The sequence below is a fragment of the Phyllobates terribilis genome, unplaced genomic scaffold (assembly GCF_046119375.1).
Source record: "Phyllobates terribilis strain yellow unplaced genomic scaffold, ASM4611937v1 Scaffold_11__3_contigs__length_659146591, whole genome shotgun sequence".
NCBI classification, from domain to species: Eukaryota; Metazoa; Chordata; class Amphibia; order Anura; family Dendrobatidae; genus Phyllobates; species Phyllobates terribilis.
In genome coordinates, this window is record NW_027362771.1 from 183799528 (window position 1) to 183825775 (window position 26248).

Here is a 26248-nt window from a genome sequence, read left to right on the forward strand (position 1 = left end):
AAGTCCTGGAATAGCCTGTAAGAAGCCAAGTGCTGAGCTCAGATTTCTACGGCTGTCCCGTGGGTAAGGACTGGCGTGGGGTTTGAGCAGGCCCACCTCTGCTTCTTTCAAGAGAGACCGAGCAGAGCATTGTTCCTACATTCCAGACCCCTGTTCACTGGATGGTTGGGGGGACCCAGCGGTCGGTCCACCAGTGATCGCTCCATTATCCTCAATCCTGTGGTCATCACAGGTCTGTAGTTTGATTTATTATGAAAATCTATGTTCTGAATAGTGTGAAACTGTCCTGACGTGCCGGGACTTGTAGCTTGACAAGAGAGAGCCCCGGGTTGAAGACTCACGAAACAGCTAGAATGGATCTGTCATCAGGAGACGGGTCTGTACAGGTAATGGAGCCGAATATGGCTGAGTGTACTGTATTCATCAGGCAGCGTTCCCTTGTCTTTCCCAGCACCCACTCGCTGAGCAGTGATTGATGGCTGCCATACGTATGCTATGAGGATGCACAGCTGCCATCAAAGCATGAGAAGTGTTCCCCTCTTTAAATCCAGTGGATTTTTAAAAGTAGCAAAATGCACAGTATTTCTGGGCAATTTGGGCTAGTAGTAGAAACTGTTTGCTAGTGAACAGTAACAGATCATGATGACAGCTCTCCTTTAAACAATATATAGTCCATAAATTATGCACGTGGATACTCTAAAGTCATATTGAATAATGAACTGATGAGCATTGATGGCTTACAAGTGATCCACATGGCGGCTAGGCTTGATCGGTGATGAAGCTTAGTAACAGCCTTAGAGATAAAGTCTATAGGCAGTATAAAACTAACTTGTAAGGGTGGAGAATCTTCAAGATGACAACCAAAAACAAAGTTGAAAACAACCTTCATCTCTACTAAACATCCGTTCTTCAGATGAATCAACAGATGTCTTTTCTTAGAATTCTACATTGTGTTATTCCAAAGTTTTTCCTCCTATAAATGTATGTTTAATACAGGATGCAAAAATAAATAAAATAAAACCCTATTTTTTTATGCATGTTTAGTTGTTTATTATGTTTCCATTGCGTTTTTAGTTGTGCTTTTTAACCCCTTAACGACCTTGGACGTATGAGTACTTCCAAGGTTGTATCCCTGCACCCCATGCGGGCTCAGTAGCAGAGCCCGCGTGTTTTTGGGCACAGGACAGCTGATCTGTACAGCTGACATGTGCCCCTAACAGCCGCGGGTAAAAACGCAATCAACGTGCAGCTGTTAACATGTTAAATGCCGCTGTCAATCTCGGACCGCGGCATTTAACATGGAAGCGCGTCACTAATCCGGCCCCTCAGCACCCATGTCACTTGACCACGGGTCGTCGATGGGTTGACATGACAATCCGGGGTTTGCAGGAGACCCCTGTGGTTGTCATTGCCAGGAAGCTATGAGCGCTCTTAGACGGTGAGCATTTCTGCAGTTGGATGATCACAGCTTCTTGTCTCCTATGAAGACTATTGAAGCAAGTGAAAAGTAAAAAAAAAAAAAAAAAAAAAAAAAAAATGTTTTTAAAAATATATAAGTTTAAATTGGGGCCCCATTCAAAATAAAACAAACAAAAAAACAAAACAAGTATACGGTACATATATTTGGTGTCACCCTCATTCAGAATCGCCTGATTTATCAATATATAAAAATAATTAATCAGATCAGTAAATGGCGTAACGAGAGAAAAAGTCAGAACCCCAGAATTACGTCTTTTGGTTGCTTCAACTTTGCAATAACAAAACATCGTATCTACCCCAAAATTGTATCAATAACTTCAGCTCGGTGCGCAAAAAAGCCCTGACCCGGCCCCAGATCCCGAAAAATGGAGACGCTACGGATCTCTTAAAAAGACTACTTTTTTTTTTCGCAAACTTATGATTTTTTTCTTTCACCACTTTTAAAAAAAAAAAAAAAGCCTATACACGTTTGGTATCTATGGAATCATAATGGAAGGTCAGTTTTAGCATTTAATGAACATGATTTAAAAAAAAAAATTGTGGAATTGCACTTTTCTTTGTTAATTCACTGCACTTGGATTTTTTTTCCTGTTTTCCAGTACACTATGTGGTAAAATCAATGGTGTCGTTCAAAAGTACAACTTGTCCTGCAACAAACAAGCCCTCACATGGCCATATTAACCAAAAAATAAAAAAGTTCTGTCTCTGGGAAGAAGGGGAGTAGAAAACTAAATCGCAAAAATGGAAAAACCCAAGGAGGTGAAGGGGTTAATTTTTAATTTGAATGGTGAAAAGAAAAAAGCTTAAAGAACTGGCATTCTGCAGCTTTGACAATATGATATTGATTTAAAATTGCAAGGAATAAAAAACGCAGCATGTGGATGACATTTTGGAAATTCTGTTCTTTATGCTTGGACTGTAAAACGCGGCATTTTTTTTGTGTCCTGAAAAAAAAAACACTGCAAAAACTTGACGTGTGAACAAGCCCTAATGGTTCCCAAAGACAAAATGCAGCAGTATTTCAGAGTTAGGCATTCATGACTGTCATAATGCAGCCAATGTCCGAGTCATGCTGCACCACAAACCAGATACTGGTTATTACTTCTTATTATAAATGGTGAACATGGTCCAAGTCTCAAAATCTTAATGCATTTCTTTTCTATGTCTGCAAGATTAATGTGTGTGTTTACTGCCAGAATAATACATTAACACAAAGCCACACATCTGCTGCATTATTGTGATGTTTTTATATCCTGAACACATAATACATTTTATATCAAAAGGTAAATCAGTTATGTGCGAGGTGGAGTCCATTGCCAATGAAGCAGTTGTAATGGAGCTGCTCTTGGTGATCTAGTCCTCATCTCCGCTCTAATGTTTACATTTTAATATGGTATAGTACTAAAATATTCATGATATGTGAAAGTGCAACAGAGATCGGTCTTGGGCACACATGGATCTTCTATTAAATATTTTAAATGATAAAGAAAATGCTGAGATAAAGAGTTTGTCCACAAAAATAAAGATGTATGTGTATATATACATATTACATAGATATAGATATATATAAATTAAGATCACTCATTGTATACATTTATGTAAATGTATTGGCATTTTGCAGTGAGAAATAAGTATTTCATTCCTCTGGCAAACGCTTAATACTTGGTGGCAAAACCTTTGTTAGCAAGCACAGCAGTCAGATGTTTTTTGTAGTTGATGATGAGGGTTGCGCACATGTCAGGAGGAATTTTGGTCCACTCCTCTTTGCAGATCATCTCTACATCATTCAGATTTTGAGACTGTCGCTTGGCAACTTGGAGCTTCAACTCCCTCCATAAGTTTTCTATGGGATTAAGGTCTGGAGACTGGCTAGGCCACTCCATGACCTTAATGTGCTTCTTTATGAGCCACTCCTTTGTTGCCTTGGCTGTATGTTTTAGGTCATTGTCTTGCTGGAAGACCCAGCCACGACCCATTTTTAATGTCCTGGTGGAGGGAAGGAGGTTGTCACTCAAGATTTTACGGTACATGGCTCCATCCGTTCTCCCACTGATGCGATGAAGTAGTCCTGTATGCTTAGCAGAGAAACACCCCCAAAACATAATGTTTCCACCTTCATGCTTGACAGTGGGGACGGTGTTCTTTGGGTCATAGGCAGCATTTCTCTTCCTCCAAATACGGCAAGTTGAGTTAATGCCAAAGAGGTCAATTTTTGTCTCATCTGACGACAGCATCTTCTCCCAATAACTCACAGAATCATCCAGGTGTTCATTGGCAAACTTTAGACGGGCCTGCACATGTGCCTTCTTGAGCAGGGGGACCTTGCGGGCACTGCAGGATTTTAAACCTTTAAGGCTTAATGTGTTACCAAAGGTTTTCAAGGATACCCCACGAGGTGAGACTTTGCATGGTGCTCCAGATCGATGTCGATTGACAATCATTTTGTATTTCTTCCATTTTCTTACTATTGCACCAACAGTTGTCTCCTTCTCACCCAGTGTCTTACTTATGGTTTTGTAGCCCTTTCCAGCTTTGTGTAGGTCTATGATCTTGTCCCTGGTATCCTTAGAAAGCTCTTTGGTCTTACCCATGTTGTAGAGGTTAGAGTCTGACTGATTAATTGAGTCTGTGGACAGGAGTCTTTTATATAGGTGACTATGTAAGTCAGCTGTCTTTAATGCAGGTAACGAGTTGATTCGGAGCGTCTAACTGGTCTGTAGGAGCCAGAGCTCATAATGGTTTGTAGAGGATCAAATACTTATTTCTCACTGCAAAATGCAAATAAATTTATCTAATTTTATACAATGAGAGAATATCCCAAAAAAATCAAGAAAATCAATCTCTCAATGTTAAAATTAACCAACCCTTACAATTATAGACTGTTCATGTCTTTTTCAGTGGGCAAACTTACAAAAACAGCAAGGGATCAAATATTTCCTTCACTGTATAATTTTTTATTTTTTTTTTAAATCATTCATTTTTTATTCATTGCATTGCTCCGTGTTTCAGTAGCTAAGCCACCATCTTCTCCGTCATTGCAGATGCATAGACAAAATGGCTGACTCCGCTATTGAAATGAACAATCGGCCGGCCCCCTTCATACATATCATTGGATATGCGCCAATATAGGAACACTCTAGTCTAGAAATGGAGCTCCAGGAAACACAGAAGAAAGGGGAGGCATTGATAGTTTTGCATAAGAAATCAGATTTTATTTATTTTTTAGTTTTTTTGTAGGCCTACCCTTTTAAAATCTCTGATCTCTGCTGAAAAAACACTGTTGATGATCACTTTTACAAATTGGACCAACCATTGCTTTGTTGTTCCTCCCTAATAGTAATTAGTTATGGCCTGCTGGTTGACACTTGGTGAAAGTCCACAGACCAACTTATTGCTGAATGTAGTCTTTTTGCTGATGTTCCTGTACTGTGTTACAGCAGATTTTCTCAGGCTTTCTTTCTACCAGGGAATTGCCACCAAGATTGTGCTGATATCGAGGCCTCGGTGGTGGATGAGGTCCAGGCCAAAATTAATAATATTGCCTAATTAATTTTTAATTTCTTCTCCTGAGCGAAATGTAACATTATAATAAGGACAAAAGAAGCCAATGGGGTGACTAAATCCGCTATTTTCACAGCCGTCCTAAAGCGGAGTAGATATCACCTGTCACTTGATCATTTACAAGCCTCAAAAATAACTTTATTAATAAAAATAACATCATAGGTGGGGTTAATATAGCGTGTCATGATTTATTATGTTTTCTATCCAATCATGAATGTGCTCATTCATTAAATATACATAATGACACCCCCGGATACTGTATATATGGAGTCATGAAAACGTATATCATCCTTTTGACTGAACAGTGGTGCAATCTGGCTACAGCCAGTTTAAAAGGGGTTTTCCGACCTTAGGGGTACAAGTCTGCAGTCGCTCTGAGTCTGAAGACTTGTCATGCACAGCACGCAGTGCTGTAATGATAATCTATGAGCAGGAGCAGGAAGATATGTTACCACAAGTATGCAATTTCCATACTTCAGCCACATTCCAACTAGACTTGTCCAGCCTCACTCAATTCACTTGTATTGAACGAGGCCGCACACCTCTAGTTATCATGTGACCTCATGTATGCAAATCACATGCTTGCAAGCGCGTGCGTGCTCGCTTCCTCCTGGCACAGGAGAATCCTCACAGTGCGCACTCACAATGTGACCTCAGACTTGTACCCTAAGGCCGGACAACCCTTTTAAGCCACTTGGTTTAACCTTCTTAACCTGAATCTATGAGATTTTACACTACAGTTTCCCACATACCTTATACACATATTTTTTTATTTATTTTTTTTATAAGTACCCCAATTAGCCAATTTTTAATATAAAGATGTAGTGAAAAAAACTTGATTTGTAAATGTTATAAAACATTAATTTCCTGTCGAGTTCCTCTTGTATCTGCTACATACTATACTGACCTTTACTGTGGGTTTCCATTTCCAGGTTGTTGAACAGGGTATGTTTGTAAAGCACTGTAAAGTCGAAGTTTACCTAACTGAATTAAAGCTGTGTGAGAATGGGAATATGAACAACGTGGTAACAAGAAGATTTAGTAAAGCTGACACTATAGGTATGCCTTTTTTTTTTCTTATTTGCTTGACGGCAATTTAATTGAACGAGTTACTATATTTTTCGTACGATTAGATGCACCCCAGGTTTAGACAGCAGAAAATGGAGAAAAAAACATTTACTAATTTAAAACTTCTCTGGGGGTGTAAAGACGTAGAAGGGTCAATATCACTAATTTAATACACTAGGGAGATGATAGATCTGTTTGTGTTTCTATCAGTCTCACATAGCGTTACAGAACAGGACTGTGGAGTCGGTATAAAATGGACCAACTCCGATTCCTAAAATATATAATAAATTGGGTACAGTAGTTCAATGCAGTTTGTGGGGAATATTTGTTCATAAGAATTTGGGAAAGTTATGAAATGTCCTATAAATGTCTGTCCTATTCCTGATCTAAGGGTCTAGACTTTTAGCGGAGATGAATCTGTGCTGCAGTAAATTTATCACTTAAACATGAGCCCTGTATGAGGGAGTCGGAGTTGGAGTCGGAGTCATGGAAATTGAGGAGTCTGAGGTTTGGCTTACCGACTCCACAGCCCTGTTACAGAATGCACATTATGTACACTCTATGCAACACACGTATGTACACAACACTACTGCATATACACACGCACAGCTCTGCTACATCTATGCTCTTAAACACACACCTCTGCTGCACTGCTACATTATGAAATTCCTTCCAGGCATGTGGTTGATCACTGAATGGTCCTTCAGTTACTCAGGGCTGCAGTATCTGTGCAGCTTTAATGATGCACAGGATCTGGTAGTTTCTTTTCCTGCCATGCACCATTCGGACTGATCATTGTCTGACTGGAGGAAAGAGAGCTGTGCCACTGCATAGATCTCCGTGATCGGGAAGGACATGACATTGTGTTAGCGTTCTCCTCAATCATTGGAAGCTGCCGCCTGACTATAAGGCTATGTGCCCACGATGCAGAAATGCTCCGGATTTTTCCTGAGCATTTTTTTTCAGCCAGGGACAAGAGTTTGTCACGCGTTTTGCACATGCAATTTCGCATGTTGGTTGTCAAGCAGTTTCCAAGCTATTTTAGCGTCACTTGGAAAAGTGCTTGACAACTTGGTCACACTATATAAATCCATGCAACCGGCGTGGATTTTATATTGTGTGACCAAGTAAGTTAAAAAAAAGAATAAAAATGTTAAAAAATAAAAAAAACATTATACTCACCTTCCGATGGCCCCCGGTCTCCTTCTCCGGTCTCCCCGATAGCTCGCGATGGTCTAAAAGGACCTTCCATGACGTCATTTAGTCATGTGACAGGTCACGCGACTGCCGACATGACTAAATGACGTCATGGAAGGTCCTTTTAGACCATCGCTAGCTGCCAGGGAGCCAGGATGCATCGCTAAGGAGACCGGGGGTCATCAGAAGGTAAGTACACTGCTAAAAAAAAAATAAAGGGAACACTTAAACAACAGAATATAACTCCAAGTGAATCAAACTTCTGTGAAATCAAGCTGTCCACTTAGGAAGCAACACTGATTGACAATCAATTTCACATGCTGTTGTGCAAATGGAATAGACAATAGATGGAAATTATTGGCAATTATCAAGCACACTCAATAAAGGAATGTTTCTGCAGGTGGGGACCACAGACCACATCTCAGTACCAATGCGTTCTGGTTGATATTTTGGTCACTTTTGAATGTTGGTTGTGCTTTCACACTCGTGGTAGCATGAGACGGACTCTACAACCCACAGAAGTTGCTCAGGTAGTGCAGCTCATCCAGTATGGCACATCAATGCGAGCTGTGGCAAGAAGGTTTGCTGTGTCTGTCAGTGTAGTGTCCAGAGGCTGGAGGCGCTACCAGGAGACAGGCCAGTATATCAGGAGACGTGGAGAGGGCAACAACCCAGCAGCAGGACTGCTACCTCTGCCTTTGTGCAAGGAGGAACAGGAGGAGCACTGCCAGAGCCCTGCAAAATGACCTCCAGCAGGCCACAAATGTGCATGTGTCTGCACAAACGGTAAGAAACAGATTCCATGAGGGTGGTATGAGGGCCCGACATCCACAGATGGGAGTTGTGCTCACAGCCCAACACCGTGCAGGACGCTTGGCATTTGCCACAGAACACCAGGATTGACAAAGTCCCCAATGGCGCCCTGTGCTCTTCACAGACGTGCTCAGTGTGAACCTGCTTTCATGTGACAGAGTCTGGAGACGCCGTGGAGAGCGATCTGCTGCCTGCAACATCCTTCAGCATGACCGGTTTGGCAGTGGGTCAGTAATGGTGTGGGGTGGCATTTCTTTGGAGGGCCGCACAGCCCTCCATGTGCTCGCCAGAGGTAGCCTGACTGCCATTAGGTACCGAGATGAGATCCTCGGACACCTTGTGAGACCATATTCTGGTGCGGTTGGCCCCGGGTTCCTCCTAATGCAGGACAGTGCCAGACCTCATGTGGCTGGAGTGTGTCAGCAGTTCCTGCAAGATGAAGGCATTGAAGCTATGGACTGGCCCGCCAGTTCCCCAGACCTGAATCCGATTGAGCACATTTGGGACATCATGTCTCGTCCCATCCACCAACGTCACGTTGCACCACAGACTGTCCAGGAGTTGGCGGATGCTTTAGTCCAGGTCTGGGAGGAGATCCCACCATCCGCAACCTCATCAGGAGCATGTCCAGGCGTTGTATGGAGGTCATACAGGCACGTGGAGGCCACACACAATATTGAGCCTCATTTTGACTTGTTTTAAGGACATTACATCAAAGTTGGATCAGCCTGTAGTGTGTTTTTCCACTTTAATTTTGGGGGTGACTCCAAATCCAGGCCTCCATTGGTTAATAAATTTGATTTCCATTGATGATTTTTGTGTGATTTTGTTGTCAGCACATTCAACTTTGTACAGAACAAAGTATTCAATGAGAATATTTCATTCATTCAGATCTAGGATGTGTTATTTGAGTGTTCCCTTTATTTTTTTGAGCAGTGTATAATGTATATTTTTTTATTTTATTCTTTTTTTTTTTTACAGGTACTATGGTACCCGGTCTGGAGGAGAGTCTCCTATTCTCCAGACCCGGGTACCATCCGCACATTGAATCGCCTAATATCCGCATGTGCACATGTAGTCATGCGGATATTAAGCGATTCAATGGCGGCAAAAACGCCGCGCTTAAGCAAAATAATTGGTAGTGCTGCGTTTTTTTCCGCAATGATAATCCGCAGCGGAAATTCCCGCAGCATGTGCACAGCACAAGCAGATTATCATTGGGGAACATGGCAGACCTTCTACCAAGCGTTTTTTAAGCGTTGCCACTGCGGAAACACTTAAACGCATCGTGGGCACACAGCCTAAGACATGCATTTATTTTTTAGCAAGATTTTTTTCTTCCTAAAAAGTGCTTCTCATAATCCAAACATATCCGTGGCTCTTCTTTTGATTACCTGGCCTGGTGAGAAATCCTTGTTGCACATGTGACGCAAGAACGGCTAACCAAATGTAAGGCCACTGATGCCGTCAGGAAGGACGTGAACATTGCCAATGGGTCAGGTCCTACGAATCGTCTTTCACAAACTCTACTAATTACAATTTTATGTTTCTGTGGATGTTGTTAGGAGGGCTTTAAAGACAACTCGTTATTTTCTTTAGTACCATTTTGTACTGCCAGGTGACAACCCATCCAATCCACACAGGCGAAGAAATTGAACCATAGATGTCCATAAATTAAGTTATGTGTAATAATGAGAAAGTATTGAACGCGCTTACTGAAATGTATTTAATGCTTCGTACAAAAGCCTTTGTTGGTGATCACAGCTTCAAGACGCCTTCTTTATGGAGAAACTAGTCACATGCATTGCTCAGGTGTGGTTTTTGGACCATTCTTCCACATAAACACTCTTCAAATCCTGAAGGTTCTGTGGGCTCCTTCTATGAACTCTGAGCTTTAGTTCCGTCCATAAATTTTCTACTGGATTTAAGCCAGGTGATTGACTGGGTCATTCTAGCAGCTCTATTTTCGTTCTCCAAAACCAATTGTGAGTTTCCTTGGATGTGTGTTTGGATCATTGTCTTGCTGAAATGTCCACCCTTGTTTCGTCTTCATCATCCTGATAGATGGCAGCAGATTTTTAGCAACAATAGTACATTTGTCCATTCATCGTTTTTTCAACTATATGAAGTTTGCCAGTGCCGCATGTTAAAAAACAGCCCTACATCATGTTTCTACCTCCAAATTTCACTGTTGGTGTGGTGCCTTTGGCCTCCAAACATGGTGTGTATTATGGAATCCAAATAGTTCAATTTTGGTCTCATCTGAGCAGAATGTATTGTCACAGTATTTCACAGGCTTGTCTAAATGTTGTTGAGCAAACTTTAAAAGTGCTTGAACATGCTTTTTGTTCAGCAGTGGTGTCTTGAATGGTGAGCGTGCATACAGGTTGAGTGCATTACTTAGTTTTCTTTGAAGCAATTGTACCTTCCGATTCCAGGTCTTTCTCTAGCTCTCCACAGGTGATCCTTGGTTCTTGGGCAACTCTTCTGATAATTCTTTTCACTGCTCTGTCTGAAATCTTGTGGGAAGCACCTGGTCATGGCCTTTTAATGGTGATATGTTCCTTTCACTTCCAGATTTTGCCCAACAGTGCTCACTGGATCGATCCTTCAGTAGTTTAGAAATTCTTATGTAGCCAATGCCATCAGTATGTTTTGCAACAATAAGGTTGTGAAGGTCTTTAGACCTCTCACTGGTTTTACCCTCCATGATATCTTTCTTGTGTGGCACCTTGGTAATGAGACCCCTTTTTATAGGCCATCAGTTGAACCAGCTGATATTATTTTTCACTAAGTGGTAGGATTACTTTCTAATTACTGATGGATTTCATCTCGACTTTCCATGGCTTTTTGCACCTATCTTTCTTTGTGTATTCAATACTTTTTCACTGTTATTTCTCATTATTTTGTAAAACTTAATTTATGGACATCTATGTGCAGTGTTTTTTACTTATTTTTTTAAGTAATACAACATTTGTTTGTTTGTTTTTTTTTGTTACACTCTGGAAGTTTTATCCTGTGATTTATCTATAGGTTATTAACTAAAGATCAAATAATTTTACTTGTTTTCATATTTGCTGTCGACATAGGTTTTTCTCAATTTTCTATTATTTGGGGTAAAGGAGAAATACATTCTTAGACATATTAGGTCTAAACATGCTAAGCTAGCATAGATATTTGTAAATGCTCATTCATACAGCTATATGTATCATTGATCAGCATGAACCTATTAATATCATTGTGAATGGCGTCTTACAGCTAATCCTTATCGAAATGATTTTATTACTACATTCAGATATGATTGAAAAGGAGATGAGAAAAATCTTCACTATTCCAGATGAAAAAGAGACCAGACTGTGGAACAAATATATGAGCAATACGTTTGAACCTCTAAATAAACCCGAGAGCACCATACAGGATGCTGGCTTGTACCAAGGACAGGTAGAGTACTGACCTGCCATGTATTCTGATATCTACGGTAGTTTTCTGGTAATTAAAGGCATTCTGAATTCTATCATCTTATGAGATCTATATGTCACAGTAAACGTCAGTCGTTTGAATGAATAAAGATTCACACTTTTAGGCTGTGTGCACACATTGAGTATTTGCAGCAGATTTTTCCGTTGCCAAAACCAGTGTTGACAGGATAAACGCTGTGTAAAATACGTGCATTTTTGCGTCCCTCTTTCGATGTGTTATTTTTCCTTGTTTATTTGGGTGAAAAACGTTGAAAGGATGGACATGCTGCAGGTTTGAGAAATTGCATCAAATTTGCAAGGAAAAAAAAAATAAGCAGCATGAGATTTTAGAAATCTTATTCACTTTGCTGGCACTGTAAAATGCTGCAGTTTTTTGCATCAAAAAAGCACAATGTGTGAACAAGCCCTTATATTAGTGGGTAGTTATGATTTCTGAAGGGGTTTGCCTTAAAATACTCTGATAATCCTCCAACAATAAAATGGCAAAATAACCTTGACTAACCTTAAAGGAGTTTTCTGTTACCCTGTTTTCACATTGCAAAATAAAAAGTAGGGACTGATCTAGAGTGGATAGTTTTTCAATTCAAAGGGTTGTTTAAAAATTAAACCTTTTTTAAAGGGATATTCCTATCTTCATAGAGGGGTATTTTCAGATAGCACTTGTAAAAACAAGCAGTTTTGCAATTTACTGTTTATCATTTTCAGCCATTCTAATGATATCAATACTTTTGATTACAGCTCGTTGCCAAGGAAACCGTCCACCACTGCTGTCTAGTCCCTAAAAAGACTGCCATTTGTTTGAGTGGCCATCATGTAATCCTGCTGTTGAGTGCAGCAGCCACTTTAGGGAACATGCTTTTAAGATTTATTTCTGTTTTATTTTTTTGCACAGATGCTGGTAATTGAACAGAGAAACCAAGATGGTCAGTGGCCAAGAGGTTCAATGCCGAAGTAAGTTGCTTTTTTTTTTCTGTTTTATAATTTCATTAAATAGGTTTAACTGGGTATATGTAGAATAAAAATAACTTTTTTAAATGAAAAGCAACAGGGGATTCACATTGGAGACTGACTGTTAAATGAACGGAGCTGTTTTATAGTCTTAGCTATTTAAAGTGATTGTATCCTCCGAAAATAAAGTAGTCCGAAACTTACATTTTTTTGTTTAAATGTTAATTTTTTTTAATTCTCATATGTTATGTATATAAAAAAAAATCCTAAAATCTTGCAATCCCTGTCTATTGCTCTGTAGGGCTCACTTGGCTGTTGTAAAACATATCCCAAAATACTTTTAACAGAAGCTGAGTAGAGGTGACCCATGTGCAGAAAATAATAGATCTATAATCAAAAGAAAAGGGAATATATTCTACTGCCTGGTTTTGATTATTATGAAGAAAAATGTAGATAGTGCATTTCCTTTAAAGGGGGGCTAACCCGGCTGCAGTTTGTTTAAAACATAAACCTCGCCTTCCCTGAGTCCACCTGCGTGTCTTAACGCCGTGGCACGGATGTCCCGTTGACAGCGCACCAGCCAATCAGTGAGCTCCGTGGCTCTGAAGGGGGCATTCAGTCTACACCGGCAGAGCCGCTGAACTCACTGATTGGCTGCTGTCAACGTGACATCAGTGCCGCAGCCCATACCAGATACCGGGAGCAGCAGCGGAGACTTACTAGTGGACCTGGGGAAGGTGAATACAGTGCTGTTTGGCGCCGGCTGCATTTTGTTAAAACATAACCATCTGAAAGGGGACAATCTCTTTAAGAAATTCAGATTTGATTGATTATTTTATTTTTTTTACCACACTTGCTTTGAATATTATTTACAGGTCAGGTCACCTTCCCAAATTGTTCAACCTGATCTACTGGTATACATAAATTCACCTGACAATTTAATATAGGAGACATTAATATATTATGGACTTTAACAGGAGGGATATTACTTTTGAAAGAAATCCGTAAATTATTTTGTCATTAGTTAATAATGGGTCAAATGAAAAAAGGTTTCCCCTTAGCTCCATCATTCAATGAAAAAAAGTGCCAGATCTCAGAAAATGGTGACACAAATTATTCAGAATTTAAAAGCGGTAAAGCTAAAACTTCCAACATATTAAAGACAAAGTTCAGAATATAATTTAAATTGTCATCTACCTCTTAACAGCAGCTAGTGGAGCTGATCTCTGCTGTTAACTCTTTAAATGCTGCTGACAGCGACATTTATATCATGCAGCCCGAGGGTGCGCCATTCAGTTTGCCCTTTGGCACCCTCCGATGCTGTTGCAGGACATTGATGAGTTGCTGTGGAGGCCAGGGGTTTGCTGAAGTGTACCATGCCTGCTATGAAATTGCTCCTATGAGGATCAGCTTGTTGGGTTAATAGGAGACTGTTATTTTCCCAATATACTGGAACGCTGGGATAGATGTGATCGGATAATTGCAGGTTCAAGTCACTTAAGAGTACTAACAAAGTAAAAAAAGTTTTAAAAACTTTAAAAAAAAATTTCAACATTAAACAGATTTGGTATATCTATTTCCATAGAAGTCCGGTAACCAGAACAAAATAGTGTTTGGTCACTTGGGTAGCGAGCTGTAAATAAACATCCTTTCCTTCTTCAGAGCTGAGTATTCATGCGCCGTGAACTTTTCCACGTTACACCCACAAACTTAAATGTGTATCATATATAATATTTACACACATGCGTATCATACTCCCCTACTCTATAGTATGTTCTTTGTTAGGACTTTCCTAGTTTAGCGTCTTATTATCCCATCACAGTCTTTATCTAGAATCCCAAACAAATATTTGTGTGTCTGTCTGTGTGTCACGATTTTTACTTCCTGACTGTCATAATCCACCATTGCTCCTCACTGTCTCCATGTTTTGAAGGTCTGCAGGTACCTCACAATGTTCAGCATTACCAAAGATATCTGCTCCATCTCTGTCAAATAATTATAGCACCTTCAGCAACAGAAAGTAAGCTGTGTGTCCTGGAGTGTGTGTTTAGCCCATTGTCCTCCATTGAGTGGGTTTGCTCTTTTCCTTTCCAATAAATCACGACTTGTCCCAAGCTCCCGTTACTGCAAGTCTACTTTTTCAACTAGGTGTCTAGGTTTTTTGTTGCACAATCTAAGTCTTTGCTATCTCTAATGCATTGCATGATTATTGTTATGAATTTATCTGCATGTGTGTCCTTAATTTTTACATATAACACAGGTAATAAATGGATCAAAGTTTTCCTATAAAAAGTGACCTTATCTTATTGAAATTAATCTCCCAATATTTCTTTTAAAGTGAAGCTCTACCTTTTGTTAAAGAGGTGGTCTTATATAGTCAACGGTGAGGTTAAATCGTCCGCCCATGTCCTCCATCGTTCCAAAGCAGCTCCACTGGTTAAAATCAAAAGACAAATGTGCCAATTGGGTCATAGCACTGTTTAAAGGGGTTCTCCAGCTAAATTAACAAGACAACAATTTACTAAGAGTTTCATCTAAATTTCCCCTTTGTCTTGAAGTCAATGAATCTCCTCTTCTGCATTCGTTATGGCAAAGAGCTTTCCCACCCCTCTTTCTGTCTGACGTTTTTTAAGTGGGCTGGCCCAGTGTAGTTGGGGCCCCCTTTATACACGTCACTGAGATAGAGGGGCAGTAACTTTTAGCCCTTATTGAAGCAAATGTGGAAATCAAGCTGCTGGGACCCAGTAAAGGTGCTGACTGCTGGACATCGGTGGAGGTTTGGTAATAAAAGTATATTAGTAAGTTGTACTTTCTAGCTGGACAACCCCTGTCTGTTGAGTTACTTTGTTGAAGGGGTTTTCCAGGCTGAAATTAAAACTCTGTAGTCACACTGTTTGACTGCTGAACTGTGACAGTGCGGGTGGGCATTCACATGGCCGTATGTATATCATTTGTTACATGCCGACTAGACTTATTCACTAGCACACTGAAAAGTGCAGAAGTCTAGTCGGTGTGTGACTGCATGTATGCAAATGGCATACATACAGTCCTGTGAATGTGACTGCCCATCCGCATGGGGAATTGAATTACTGTCAAGATTCAACAGTTTTTAGTCAACTAGAGTGACTGCAGACTTTTCATTTCGGCCCGGAAAACCCCTTTAAGAATTTTGATGCAATTTTTTTTATCCAAATCCAGTATCAAATGGTATCCCAAAGGACACTATTAAAGGAAAGACTGAGACTCCTTTTTGTGAATCCATACTTGTCTTTGGATTTTAAACCTACATTTATAAAGCTGAGTGCATGACCCCACCCTTTAATATAATAATAAAATATATTTTCCACTGCACAGAAGCCCTAATTAGACTAAAAATAAAGACCTATTCAGATACTTCAAGAGCAGCTGAATTCTGGTGCACATCTGTCAGGTAAAAACTATTTTACTATTGCACAGGCAGATGTAAGCAGGAAGGTTACTTATTGGAAATGTAGGGAAGATAAAACGGCCAAATTTGTTGAAATCTTTTAACTTGGCCAATGTATTTGGAATAAAACATAACTTTTTATGGTCCCTCTAACTTTTGTAAATGTTACTTATTTAAGATGCAAAGGAAACCAATCTCCACATATACTAAGTTGCATGCTTTTGAGACACTTCCCTTTAAAAATAGTTTAGTTCTCCAATGAGTGAAAAGATGTAAATTCCTGTCTAATTTTCCTTTGAAAATTTGAAAATACCAAGAATCTGCATGTGTACTGTTGATGATTTTTTTTTTTTCCTAAAGTATTGAAAATTTCGTGATTTGTACCAGCATGTCTATTGGTTTTGTTGCCTGTGCTCCTTATTTTAAAGCATGTTACAACTTGCATTTTGATGTCATTCAGAGCAGACTTTGTAACCCTGCAGATTATTCCTTCAGTAATCTACTTTTCTGTATAGCTGTATACACCGATCTCTACATCATGTGTATTTTATACATACTTGTCCATCTTTTCAGTGTCCAAAGGTTCCTCTTTAACCTCTTAACAACCGCCGTAACGCATTTTCATGGTGGCCGTTAAGGGTACTTATTCCTCAGCTACGCATTTTCACGGTGCTGAGGAATAAGGCTGTAGCGCCCCCCAGAGCCGGAAAAGTCTCGGGGTCTCAGCTACCGAGGGTAGCTGAGACCCTGGAGAATATGATCAGGGCTGGTTTTTACGGTCCCCTGTCATGTGATCTCCATTATTCACCGAATAACGGCGATCACAAAAAAAAAAGTGTGCCCGCAGTTTACAATCATTTCTCTCTCTCTGACATAATATAAAGTGGGGGAAATAAATATTTGATCCCTTGCTGTTTTTGTAAGTTTGCGCACTGACAAAGACATGAACAGTCTATAATTTTAAAGTTAGGTTAATTTTAACATTGAGAGATAGAATATCCAAAAAAAATCAAGAAAATCACTCATTGTATAAATTTAGATAAATTTATTTCATTTTGCAGTGAGAAATAAGTATTTGATCCCTCTGGCAAACAACACTTAATACTTAGTGGCAAAACCCTTGTTGGCAAGCACAGCAGCCAGATGTGTTTTGTAGTTGATGATGAGGGTTGCGCACATGTCAGGAGGAATTTTGGTCCACTCCTCTTTGCAGATCATCTCTAAATCATTAAGATTTTGTGGCTATCGCTTGACAACTTGGAGCTTCAACTTCCTCCATAAGTTTTCTATGGGATTAAGGTCTGGAGACTGGCTAGGCCACTCCATGACCTTACTGTGCTTCTTTTTGAGCCACTCCTTTTGTTGCCTTGGCTGTATGTTTTGGGTCATTGTCTTGCTGGAAGACCCAGCAACGACCCATCTTTAATGCTGTTACTGAGGAAAGGAGGTTGTTGGCCAAAATCTCGCGATACGTGACCCCATCCATCTTCCCTTCAGTACGGTTCAGTCGTCATGTCCCATTTGCAGAAAACCACCCCCAAAGTATAATGTTTCCCCCACCATGCTTCACGGTCGGGGCGATGTTCTTAGAGTTGTACTCATCCTTCTTCTTCCTCCAAACATGGCGAATTGAGTTAATGCCAAAGAGCTCAATTTTTGTCTCATCTGACCACAGCACCTTTTCCCAATAACTCACAGAATCATCCAGGTGTTCATTGGCAAACTTTAGACGAGCCTACACATGTGCCTTTTTGAGCAGGGGGACCTTGCGGGCACTGCAGGATTTTAAGCCTTTAAGGCGTAATGTGTTACCAATGATTTTCTTGGTGATTGTGGTCCCAGCTGCCTGGAGATCATTAACAAGTTCCCCCCTGTGTAATTTTAGGCTGATCTCTAACCTTCCTCATGATCAAGGATACCCCTCGAGGTGAGATTTTGTATGATGCCCCAGATCGATGTCGATTGATAGTCATTTTGTATTTCTTCCATTTTCTTACTATTGCACCAACAGTTGTCTCCTTCTCACCCAGGGTCTTACTTATGGTTTTGTAGCCCATTCCAGCTTTGTGCAGGTCTATGATCTTGTCCCTGACATCCTTAGAAAGCGCTTTGGTCTTGTTGTAGAGGTTAGAGTCTGACTGATTAATTGAGTCTGTGGACAGGAGCCTTTTATATAGGTAACTATGTAAGTCAGCTGTCTTTAATGCAGGTAACGAGTTGATTAGGAGCGTCTAACTAGTCTGTAGGAGCCAGAATTCATTTTGGTTTGTAGAGGATCAAATACTTACTTCTCACTGCAAAATGCAAATAAATTTATCTAATTTATACAATGTGATTTTTCTTGTTTTTTTTTTGGGGGGGGGGATATTCTATCTCTCAATGTTAAAATTAACATACCCTTAAAATTATAGACTGTTCATGTCTTTGTCAGTGGGCAAACTTACAAAAACAGCAAGGGATCAAATATTTATTTCCCCCACTGTACATGTCAGAGGAGAGAGAAATTAAGCCCCCTAGCCCTCCGGTACCTCCGCCGTCCTCTGATCACCCCCCCGGATCTTCCCCCGGCTCTCCGGCATCTTGCCGCAGAAAAAAAATGGTGGGCGCCAGTGGTTCATTTTGATCACTGTGATAAACCGTATCACAGTGATCAAAATAAAAAAATAAATAAATCAAACTCCCTTTTGTCCCCCCCCCCCCCCTTAGGTAAATAAAAATTATAAAATAAAAAAAAATACATGTTTGGTTAGGGTTAGCCCAGGGTTTCGGTTAGGGTTTTGTTACAGTTGTGTTGGGGTTGGGATTTTTTCAAAAGTAAAGAAAAAATGATGGCAACTAGTGTTGAGTGCAAGTGCTCGCTACTTGAGTTTGCATCGGGTGCTCGGGTATGCACCGAGTATCGCGGGTGCTCAAATGTCATGCTCGAGTCTTCGCCCTGCATGTTTCGCGGTTGTTATACAGCAAAAAAAAAAAACACGCTGGGATTGCCTGCCATACACGAGCGATCCCCGTATGTGGGTTTTTTGGGTTTTTTTCGGGTGTCTAACAGCTGTGAAACATACGGAGCGGGGACTCGAGCACCCGTGATACTTGGTGCATAGCTGAGTATCTGATGCAAACTCAAGTAGCGAGCACTTGCGCTCAAGACTAATGACAACTTATTCAATATGATTACCTAATGTTATCAAATTCTGTGTCGTACCTCTGGGTTCAAAATGTTCACTATACCCATTGATAAAATCCTTGAAGGGTGTAGTTACCAAAATGGGGTCACTTGTGTGGGGTTTCCACTGTTTAGGCACATCAGGGGCTCTCCAAACGCGACATGTCATCCACTAATTATTCAAGCAAATTTTACATTTAAAAAGTATAATGGTGCTCCTTCCCTTGCGAGCCCTGTCGTGCGCCCAAACAGTGGTTTTCCCCCACATACGGGGTATCTGCTTACTCAGGAGAAATTGCACAATAAAATGCATGGTGCAGTTTCTCCTGTTACCCTTATGAAAATGCAAAACTGGAGGCTGAAAAAAAACATTTTTGTGGGAAAAATTTGAAAATTCTATTTTTATGGCTCAATGTTATAAACTTCTGTGAAGTACCTGGCGGTTCAAGGTGCTCACCACACATCTAGATAAGTTCCCTGAGGGGTTTAGTTTCCAAAATGGTGTCACTTGTGGGGGATTTCCACTGTTTAGGCACATCAGGGGCTCTCCAAACGCGACATAGTGTCCGCTAATTATTCAAGCAAATTTTGCATTAAAAAAGTGAAATGGTGCTCCTTCTCTTCCGAGCCCTGCCGTGCGCCCAAACAGTGGTCTACCCCCACATATGGGGTGTCGGCGTGCTCAGGAGAAATTACACAACAAATTTTTTGGCCCATTTTCTCAGTTACCCTTGAGAAAATTAAAAATTTGGGGCCTGAAGTAAAATTTGTGTGGGAAAAAAAGTTAAATGTTCATTTTTTTCCTTCCACGTTGCTTCAGTTCCTGTGAAGCATGTGAAGGGTTAATAGACTTCTTGAATGTGGTTTTGAGCACCTTGAGGGGTGCAGTTTTTAGAATGGTGTCACTTTTGGGTATATTCTGTCATGTAGACCCCTCAGTCACTTCAAATGTGATGTGGTCCCTAAAAAAATGGTTTTGTAAATTTTGTTGGAAAAATGAGAAATCGCTGGTCAACTTTTAACCCTTATAACTTCCTAACCAAAAAAAATTGGGTTCCAAAATTGTGTTAATGTAAAGTAGACATGTGGGAAATGTTATTTATTAACTATTTTGTGTGACATATCTCTCTGATTTAAGGGCATGAAAATTCAAAGTTTGAAAATTGCAAAATTTTCAAAATTGTCAAATTTCTTTTTTTTTTTTTTTCACAAATAAACGCAAGTGATATCGAAGAGATTTTACCACAATCATGAAGTACAATATGTCACGAAAAACATTCTCAGAATCAGGGGGATCCGTTGAAGCGTTCCAGAGTAATTACCTCATAAAGTGACAGTGGTCAGAATTGTAAAATTTGACTTGGTCATTAAGTACATAATTGGCTCCGGGTTAAAATACCTTTGTGCTAATAGTTTGTTGCTTGTGGCCATGGCATCATAAATGAGTTATTAGAAGTCTCATTATTGAACCTGAGACTGTGCCAGAAGCGGGGTGTAATGGGTAATTTATATTTTAATGGACATGAAAAAAATGTCATTTTACTTCCTTGGTAAAGACGATGGATTTGCATTTTTCTTCCAGACAAGCTGAGAATGCGCACGTTCAGCATTTTTTTTTTTTCTCTGAGCATCTCCCTGTAGACTGAAATCTTCCTAGTTCTACATTAAGCATCTTGGTATTTTTATGTTCAGTGTTTCCTCAATTCTTAAGTTTATCAAATGATTTTGTATTACATGTACTGTTAATGCATACAAAAGAAGAATTTCAGGGAACAGAAGCTGATCTGCTGTTGTCTCCAGCAGCTGGCCGGTGGGTCTCGGACCCCCACCAATCTAATATTGATTGTCCTAAGTTTAGGTCTTTAATATTATATGCCTGGACAACTCCTTTAAGTTCATGATAATTCATGCTTAGGAACAATCGTTTTTCTAAGTAAAATAAATATGCCAGAATTACATAGAAAATAGCTGCATAAATGTATAGGGACCGAGGAAAGGAAACTCAAATTAGTGCTAAAGGGAATCATGGGGTGGCATAACACAGAGATTTGTAAAGCATCACTCCAGTGGTTTTTGTTTTTTTTAGTACTGGAGTGGTTCTACTACATTAAGTATCCTCCTTACCAGCCGCCATCTTCGCCTCTTACCGACGCCACTCCAGTCCCACTCCGCCATCTTGAGACCGCAAGTTCTGACTGACCGTAAGTCAGAGGTAACTGTCACAAGATCTCAGTGTAAGTCTATGAGAGCTTCGTTCTGCTTCCTATAGGCTTACATTGAGTGGTGATTTCCGGATCACCCAACAAATACTGGAGCCATCCGGCAGGTCACAAACTGCTGGCGACAGACATGAGCTGCACCGATAACAGATGAAGATGGCGGCTGGTAAGTATAACACTAGGGGCAGGGAACTTGGTTTAGTAACACCACTCTAGCGCTGCAATAAAAAAAAGACATCCTGGAGTGGTGCTTCAACATGCCTAGTGATATTTGTCAAACATATTATGCCCTGTGCGCCACTTTAAAAGATTTGGAGGAAATTGCCTCCTTTTTTTCTGTTATAACAATCTTCCTCATTGTCTTTTAAATGTATTTCCTTAGAAAAATCAGTGGTGTCTTTAAACGAACCCAAAAAAAACTTGTACTGTCTGCTACGGTGTCTTGGAGGAAATTTTCAATAAACACCTACATTCCAAAGGCCGTTTTATATAAGCAACTTAAAGAGTAACTAAGCTTTGGATCTTTTTTCCAAATAAGCTGTCATCCCTAGTCCTATAGCCTTATCTGGCACGGTATGAAACACCTTTGAAAAGCCCAGTTAGACCACATCCACAGCATTACCCTAGTCCAGTCTAGAACTTGCCTCCTCATGGAAGCTGATCAGATTACCGTAGTTTGACCGGATCGATCAATCATAAACCCATGTTGATGCTGGGTCATAAGGTTATTCTTATTGAGATACTATAAAGTAGCTTCTTAGGACAATCTCAAAGGTTTCGTCCATAGTGTAAGAAAAACTTACCGGTCTATAGTTTACAGGGTTTGACCCCTTTTTTGAACATTGTCACATTTGCTATGCGCCAGTCCTGTGGTACAGACCCTGCTGCTATGTAATCCTTGAGTATTAGGAATAATGGTCTGTCTATCACTGTACTGAAAGGGGTTTTCCCACGAACAAAAGTTCATTTTAATCAATAGATCTTGGAATAATAACTTCCACAATTGAATGTGTTTAAATAAAATGTTCCTGTGCTGATATAATCTTATTAATGTTCCCCTGTGTAATAGCTATATCTTACCATGCAGGAACATGGTCTGATCATACCACAGCTCCTGGGCAGGGGAGGAGGCAAGAGAGTATACAGGCAGGACAGCAGGGGATTAGATTATCTCAGCACAGGGACATTTTATTTAAACACATCCAGTTGTGGAAATTATTATTATTCCAAGATCTATTGATTGAAATGAACTTTTGTTCTTGGGAAACCCCTTTAATTACCGGGGACGTATTAGTACGCATATTTGCGTACCGCCCGTTCAGTGAGTGCTCCGGCGGTGAGCCCGCACTGAACCGAGCACATGTCAGCTGATTCTTACAGCTGACATGTGCCCGCAACAGCCGCGGGTGGAATCGCGATCCACCCGCGGCTGTTAACATGTTAAATGTCGCTGTCAATCTCCGACAGCGGCATTTAACGCGCGCTTCCGGGTAGCGCGTCATAAGCCCCGCCCACCGGCGACCCCGTCACGTGATCGCGGGTCGCCGATGGGTGGGCATGACAACCCAGGGTCTGCAGCAGACGCCTGTGGTTGTCATGATCTTGTCGCTATGAGCGCCACCTAGTGGTCGGCGCTCATAGCACAGGACCATTTCTGCTGCATGCAGGGGACCTGCTCGTCCCCTGTATGTAGCAGAGGCGATCGGACAGTTGCTGCTTCTAGTCTCCTATGGAGACTATAGAAGCATGCAAAAAGTAAAAAAAAAAAAAAAGTTTTTAAAAATATTAAAAAAAAATATAAAAGTTTAAATCGCCCCCCTTTTGCCCCATTCAAAATAAAATAATAAAAAATAAACCCCACATACACATATTTGGTATCGCCGCGTTCAGAATCGCCCGATCTATCAATATAAAAAAAGAATTAATCCGATCGGTAAACGGCGTAACGAGAAAAAAAATTCTAAACGCCAGAATTACGTTTTTTGGTCGCCGCAAAATTGCAATAACGGGCGATCAAAACATCGGATCTACCCCAAATGTTATCAATAAAAATGTCAGCCCGGTGTGCAAAAAATAAGCCATCAACCAGCCCCAGATCACGAAAAATGGAGACGCTACGGGTCTTAGAAAATGGCACTATTTTTTTATTTATTTTTTTTTACCAAATTTTGGAATTTTTTTTCACCACTTAAATATAAAAGAACCTATACATGTTTGGTGTCTATGAACTCGTAATTACCTGTAAAATAAGAAGGGCAGGTCAGTTTTAGCATTCAGTGAACGTGGTAAAAAAAAATAAATAAAAAACAACTGTGGTATTGCACTTTTTTTGTAATTTTACCGCACTTGGAATTTTTTTCCCGTTTTCCCGTACAGGATATGGTAAAACTAGTAATGGCGTTGAAAAGTACAACTCGTCCCGCAAAAAATAAGCCCTCACATGGCCATATTGACCAAAAAATAAAAACGCTATGGCTCTGGGAACAAGGGGAGCAAAAACGAAAATGCAAAAACGGAAAATGCTCCGGGGCTTAAGGGGTTAATCCCTGCAGTACTTGGGGGTGTATGCCATCCAGGCCCAGTTGTGTCTGCTTTAGTGTTTTTGAGGCAGTTCGGTACTTCCTGGTGGGTTAAAGAGAGTTTGTCAGATCAACCCCCCTTTCCTCCCGAAACCACATACATTAATGACCATGTAGGTCTTTAGGAGTGTAACCCTTTGACATATTCTATATCTTCTCTCTATTGCTGTATTCCGGGAAATCATGTTCAAATGAGACATTCATTTTTGCCTTCCACTTGACCTTACACAGACAGTGGATTATCTATGAAACTAATGCGGCTGGTGATAGGCGGGGAAACAACCTTTGGGAGGCAGAGGCTCGGGAAGTGCTCTGTCACACCCAGAGCACTTCATGCCTCACTTGCTTGTGAATTAAAGTGCTGATTTCCCGGGAATGCAGCAATAGATAAGAAATCTAATGGTGTCCATGGATTTACATTTCAAGCATGCCCATCTATGCCATTTGGGGGCTTGATCTTACTGACCGATTCCCTTTAAGCAGGTGACATGTAATGGTTAATTTATAGTATCCTGTATAATGTCATTTGTTATGTTATTTTACTGTGTAAAAAAAAAAACTATAGAGAAGGCCGCGTTTAATTGTACTTTCCCTCATTCTCTTCCATTTCCCCAGACTAATTTTGAGGGGGCCAACACTATCATTTTTGAGTCTCTTACTATTTATATAGTTGAAGAATATTTTTGGATTATTCTTCCTTTTTTTGCAATGAGTCTTTCTATCTCACTCTTTTCTGCTTTTATTTTATGCAGTGTATTTTTCTGTCTCTGAATATTTAATGCTTCATCATAATGTAAAACGTATTTTAGAATTTTCTGTCCTTGACGTTCTGATTAAGGGAAGTTGTGCACTCTGGAAAGTTTCCCCGCTGGGGCATAGCTGTATAGATTACCTAACTGGAACACATTTCCGCATCCTTCATTGGTCTTTTCGGTTTTGGGCTTGTAAACCTTAGATCCCACTGTCCTATAAATACCGTAGTGTTTTTCTTATTGCATTGGCTTTGCGATGCATCAGCAGTCCTGGGAATTTCGCTGTATCGTCTGTAATTAAATAGCCAATATTAAATAGTAAAACTGTGCAAATAAGAACACCAAACACAGGGCATTGCTTTGGATGTGCAATCCTCAGATGCTGCAGGATATATTTTAATATTAAATGTTTAAAATTGGAATATACCTATAGAAAAAAGAGTGAGCTGTGAACCTACACACACACAATTTCTGGGTATAAAAAATGTTTTAGGAGAATTAATTAGGATTCCGATCGACCTAATTCCATTTGCATTTAGCACTGCATTTTTTTTTCTTCTTTTTCCAGTGTGAAAAATTCTAACTATTGCCTGCCTTCATATGCTGCCTACAAGAACTATGAATACTCTGAGCCGGGAAGACACAATGAGCAGCCAGGACTTTGTGGCCTAAGTAACCTGGGGAACACTTGTTTTATGAATTCTGCAATTCAGGTAAAATATGGTTCATTTCATCCTAATGTTGGATAATATTACTTGTGCCTAGCTGGGAAAAGCATTTTCAGATGAATTTCAGATATTCAGGCACATCCACTATCTATGAATTGGGCTAATGAAATGTTATGAGCTGCAAAGAAGTGGAAGTGGTGATGAGAAAGATCCCAGGGTATCGGTAAAAGGTTTAAATTGCCCTTGTGGTTGATGTGTGGGTACAAGAATTTGCTCGGTACAGTTTGACACCGTATCAGTAATTTGCATATTTAATTTCCCATAACAGCATGCATGACTTATAAGTCTCCGCACTCTGACATGCCAGGCTTGGCTTATCACTCTCTATAAGGAGAAACTTTACCCATTAGACCCCAGTCCAGAGCCTCTCACCTAGCCAAATCAGTTCTCATGCTGTGCACAGATGAGGGGCAACACCCCGAAACACCGTGCCTGCAAATTGAGATTCTGGTTTGACTTTTATCCTAAGTCATATCGTAAGGCTTGTTAAAGAGTCAATAATGACTTGTAGGATTGCTGCTTCCAATAGATGGCACTAGAGATCAAGTCATCTTCCTCTTTGAAAAGACAATCTGCATGTTTAATTTCCAAGAGGCGCATGCATGGCGTATAATTCTCCTCACTCTGACATGCCAGGCTTGGCTTGTCACTCTCCGCAAGGAGAAATGTTACCCCTTAGAACCACCTTCACTAGAAGCTGAAAGTCTGGGTTAGAGTACTCAGTCCAATGGCGATGACCTGATTGGCATGTCAGATTCAATTTAAACAGGGAGTTGTGTTCAGGAGCCATCCTCTTGTAATAATAAATGTATCCCTGAGCTCTTTGAATTTACAG

The 26248-nt window shown here is 40.3% G+C and overlaps 1 protein-coding gene across 4 annotated transcripts in view; it reads left to right on the top strand.

The window, feature by feature from the left end:
• The window catches only part of USP15 (ubiquitin specific peptidase 15), a 103857-nt gene that overhangs the window by 25451 nt on the left and 52158 nt on the right, over window positions 1-26248 (top strand). For 3 of the 4 annotated variants that reach the window (XM_073651867.1, XM_073651868.1, XM_073651869.1), the window contains 4 exons: window positions 5973-6099; window positions 11414-11559; window positions 12490-12548; window positions 25254-25398. In XM_073651867.1, coding sequence (XP_073507968.1) covers window positions 5973-6099; window positions 11414-11559; window positions 12490-12548; window positions 25254-25398 — 477 coding nt within the window. Of the gene's footprint in view, window positions 1-5972; window positions 6100-11413; window positions 11560-12489; window positions 12549-14478; window positions 14566-25253; window positions 25399-26248 lie in introns of all 4 variants that reach the window. The other variant, XM_073651870.1, reaches the window with a different exon arrangement.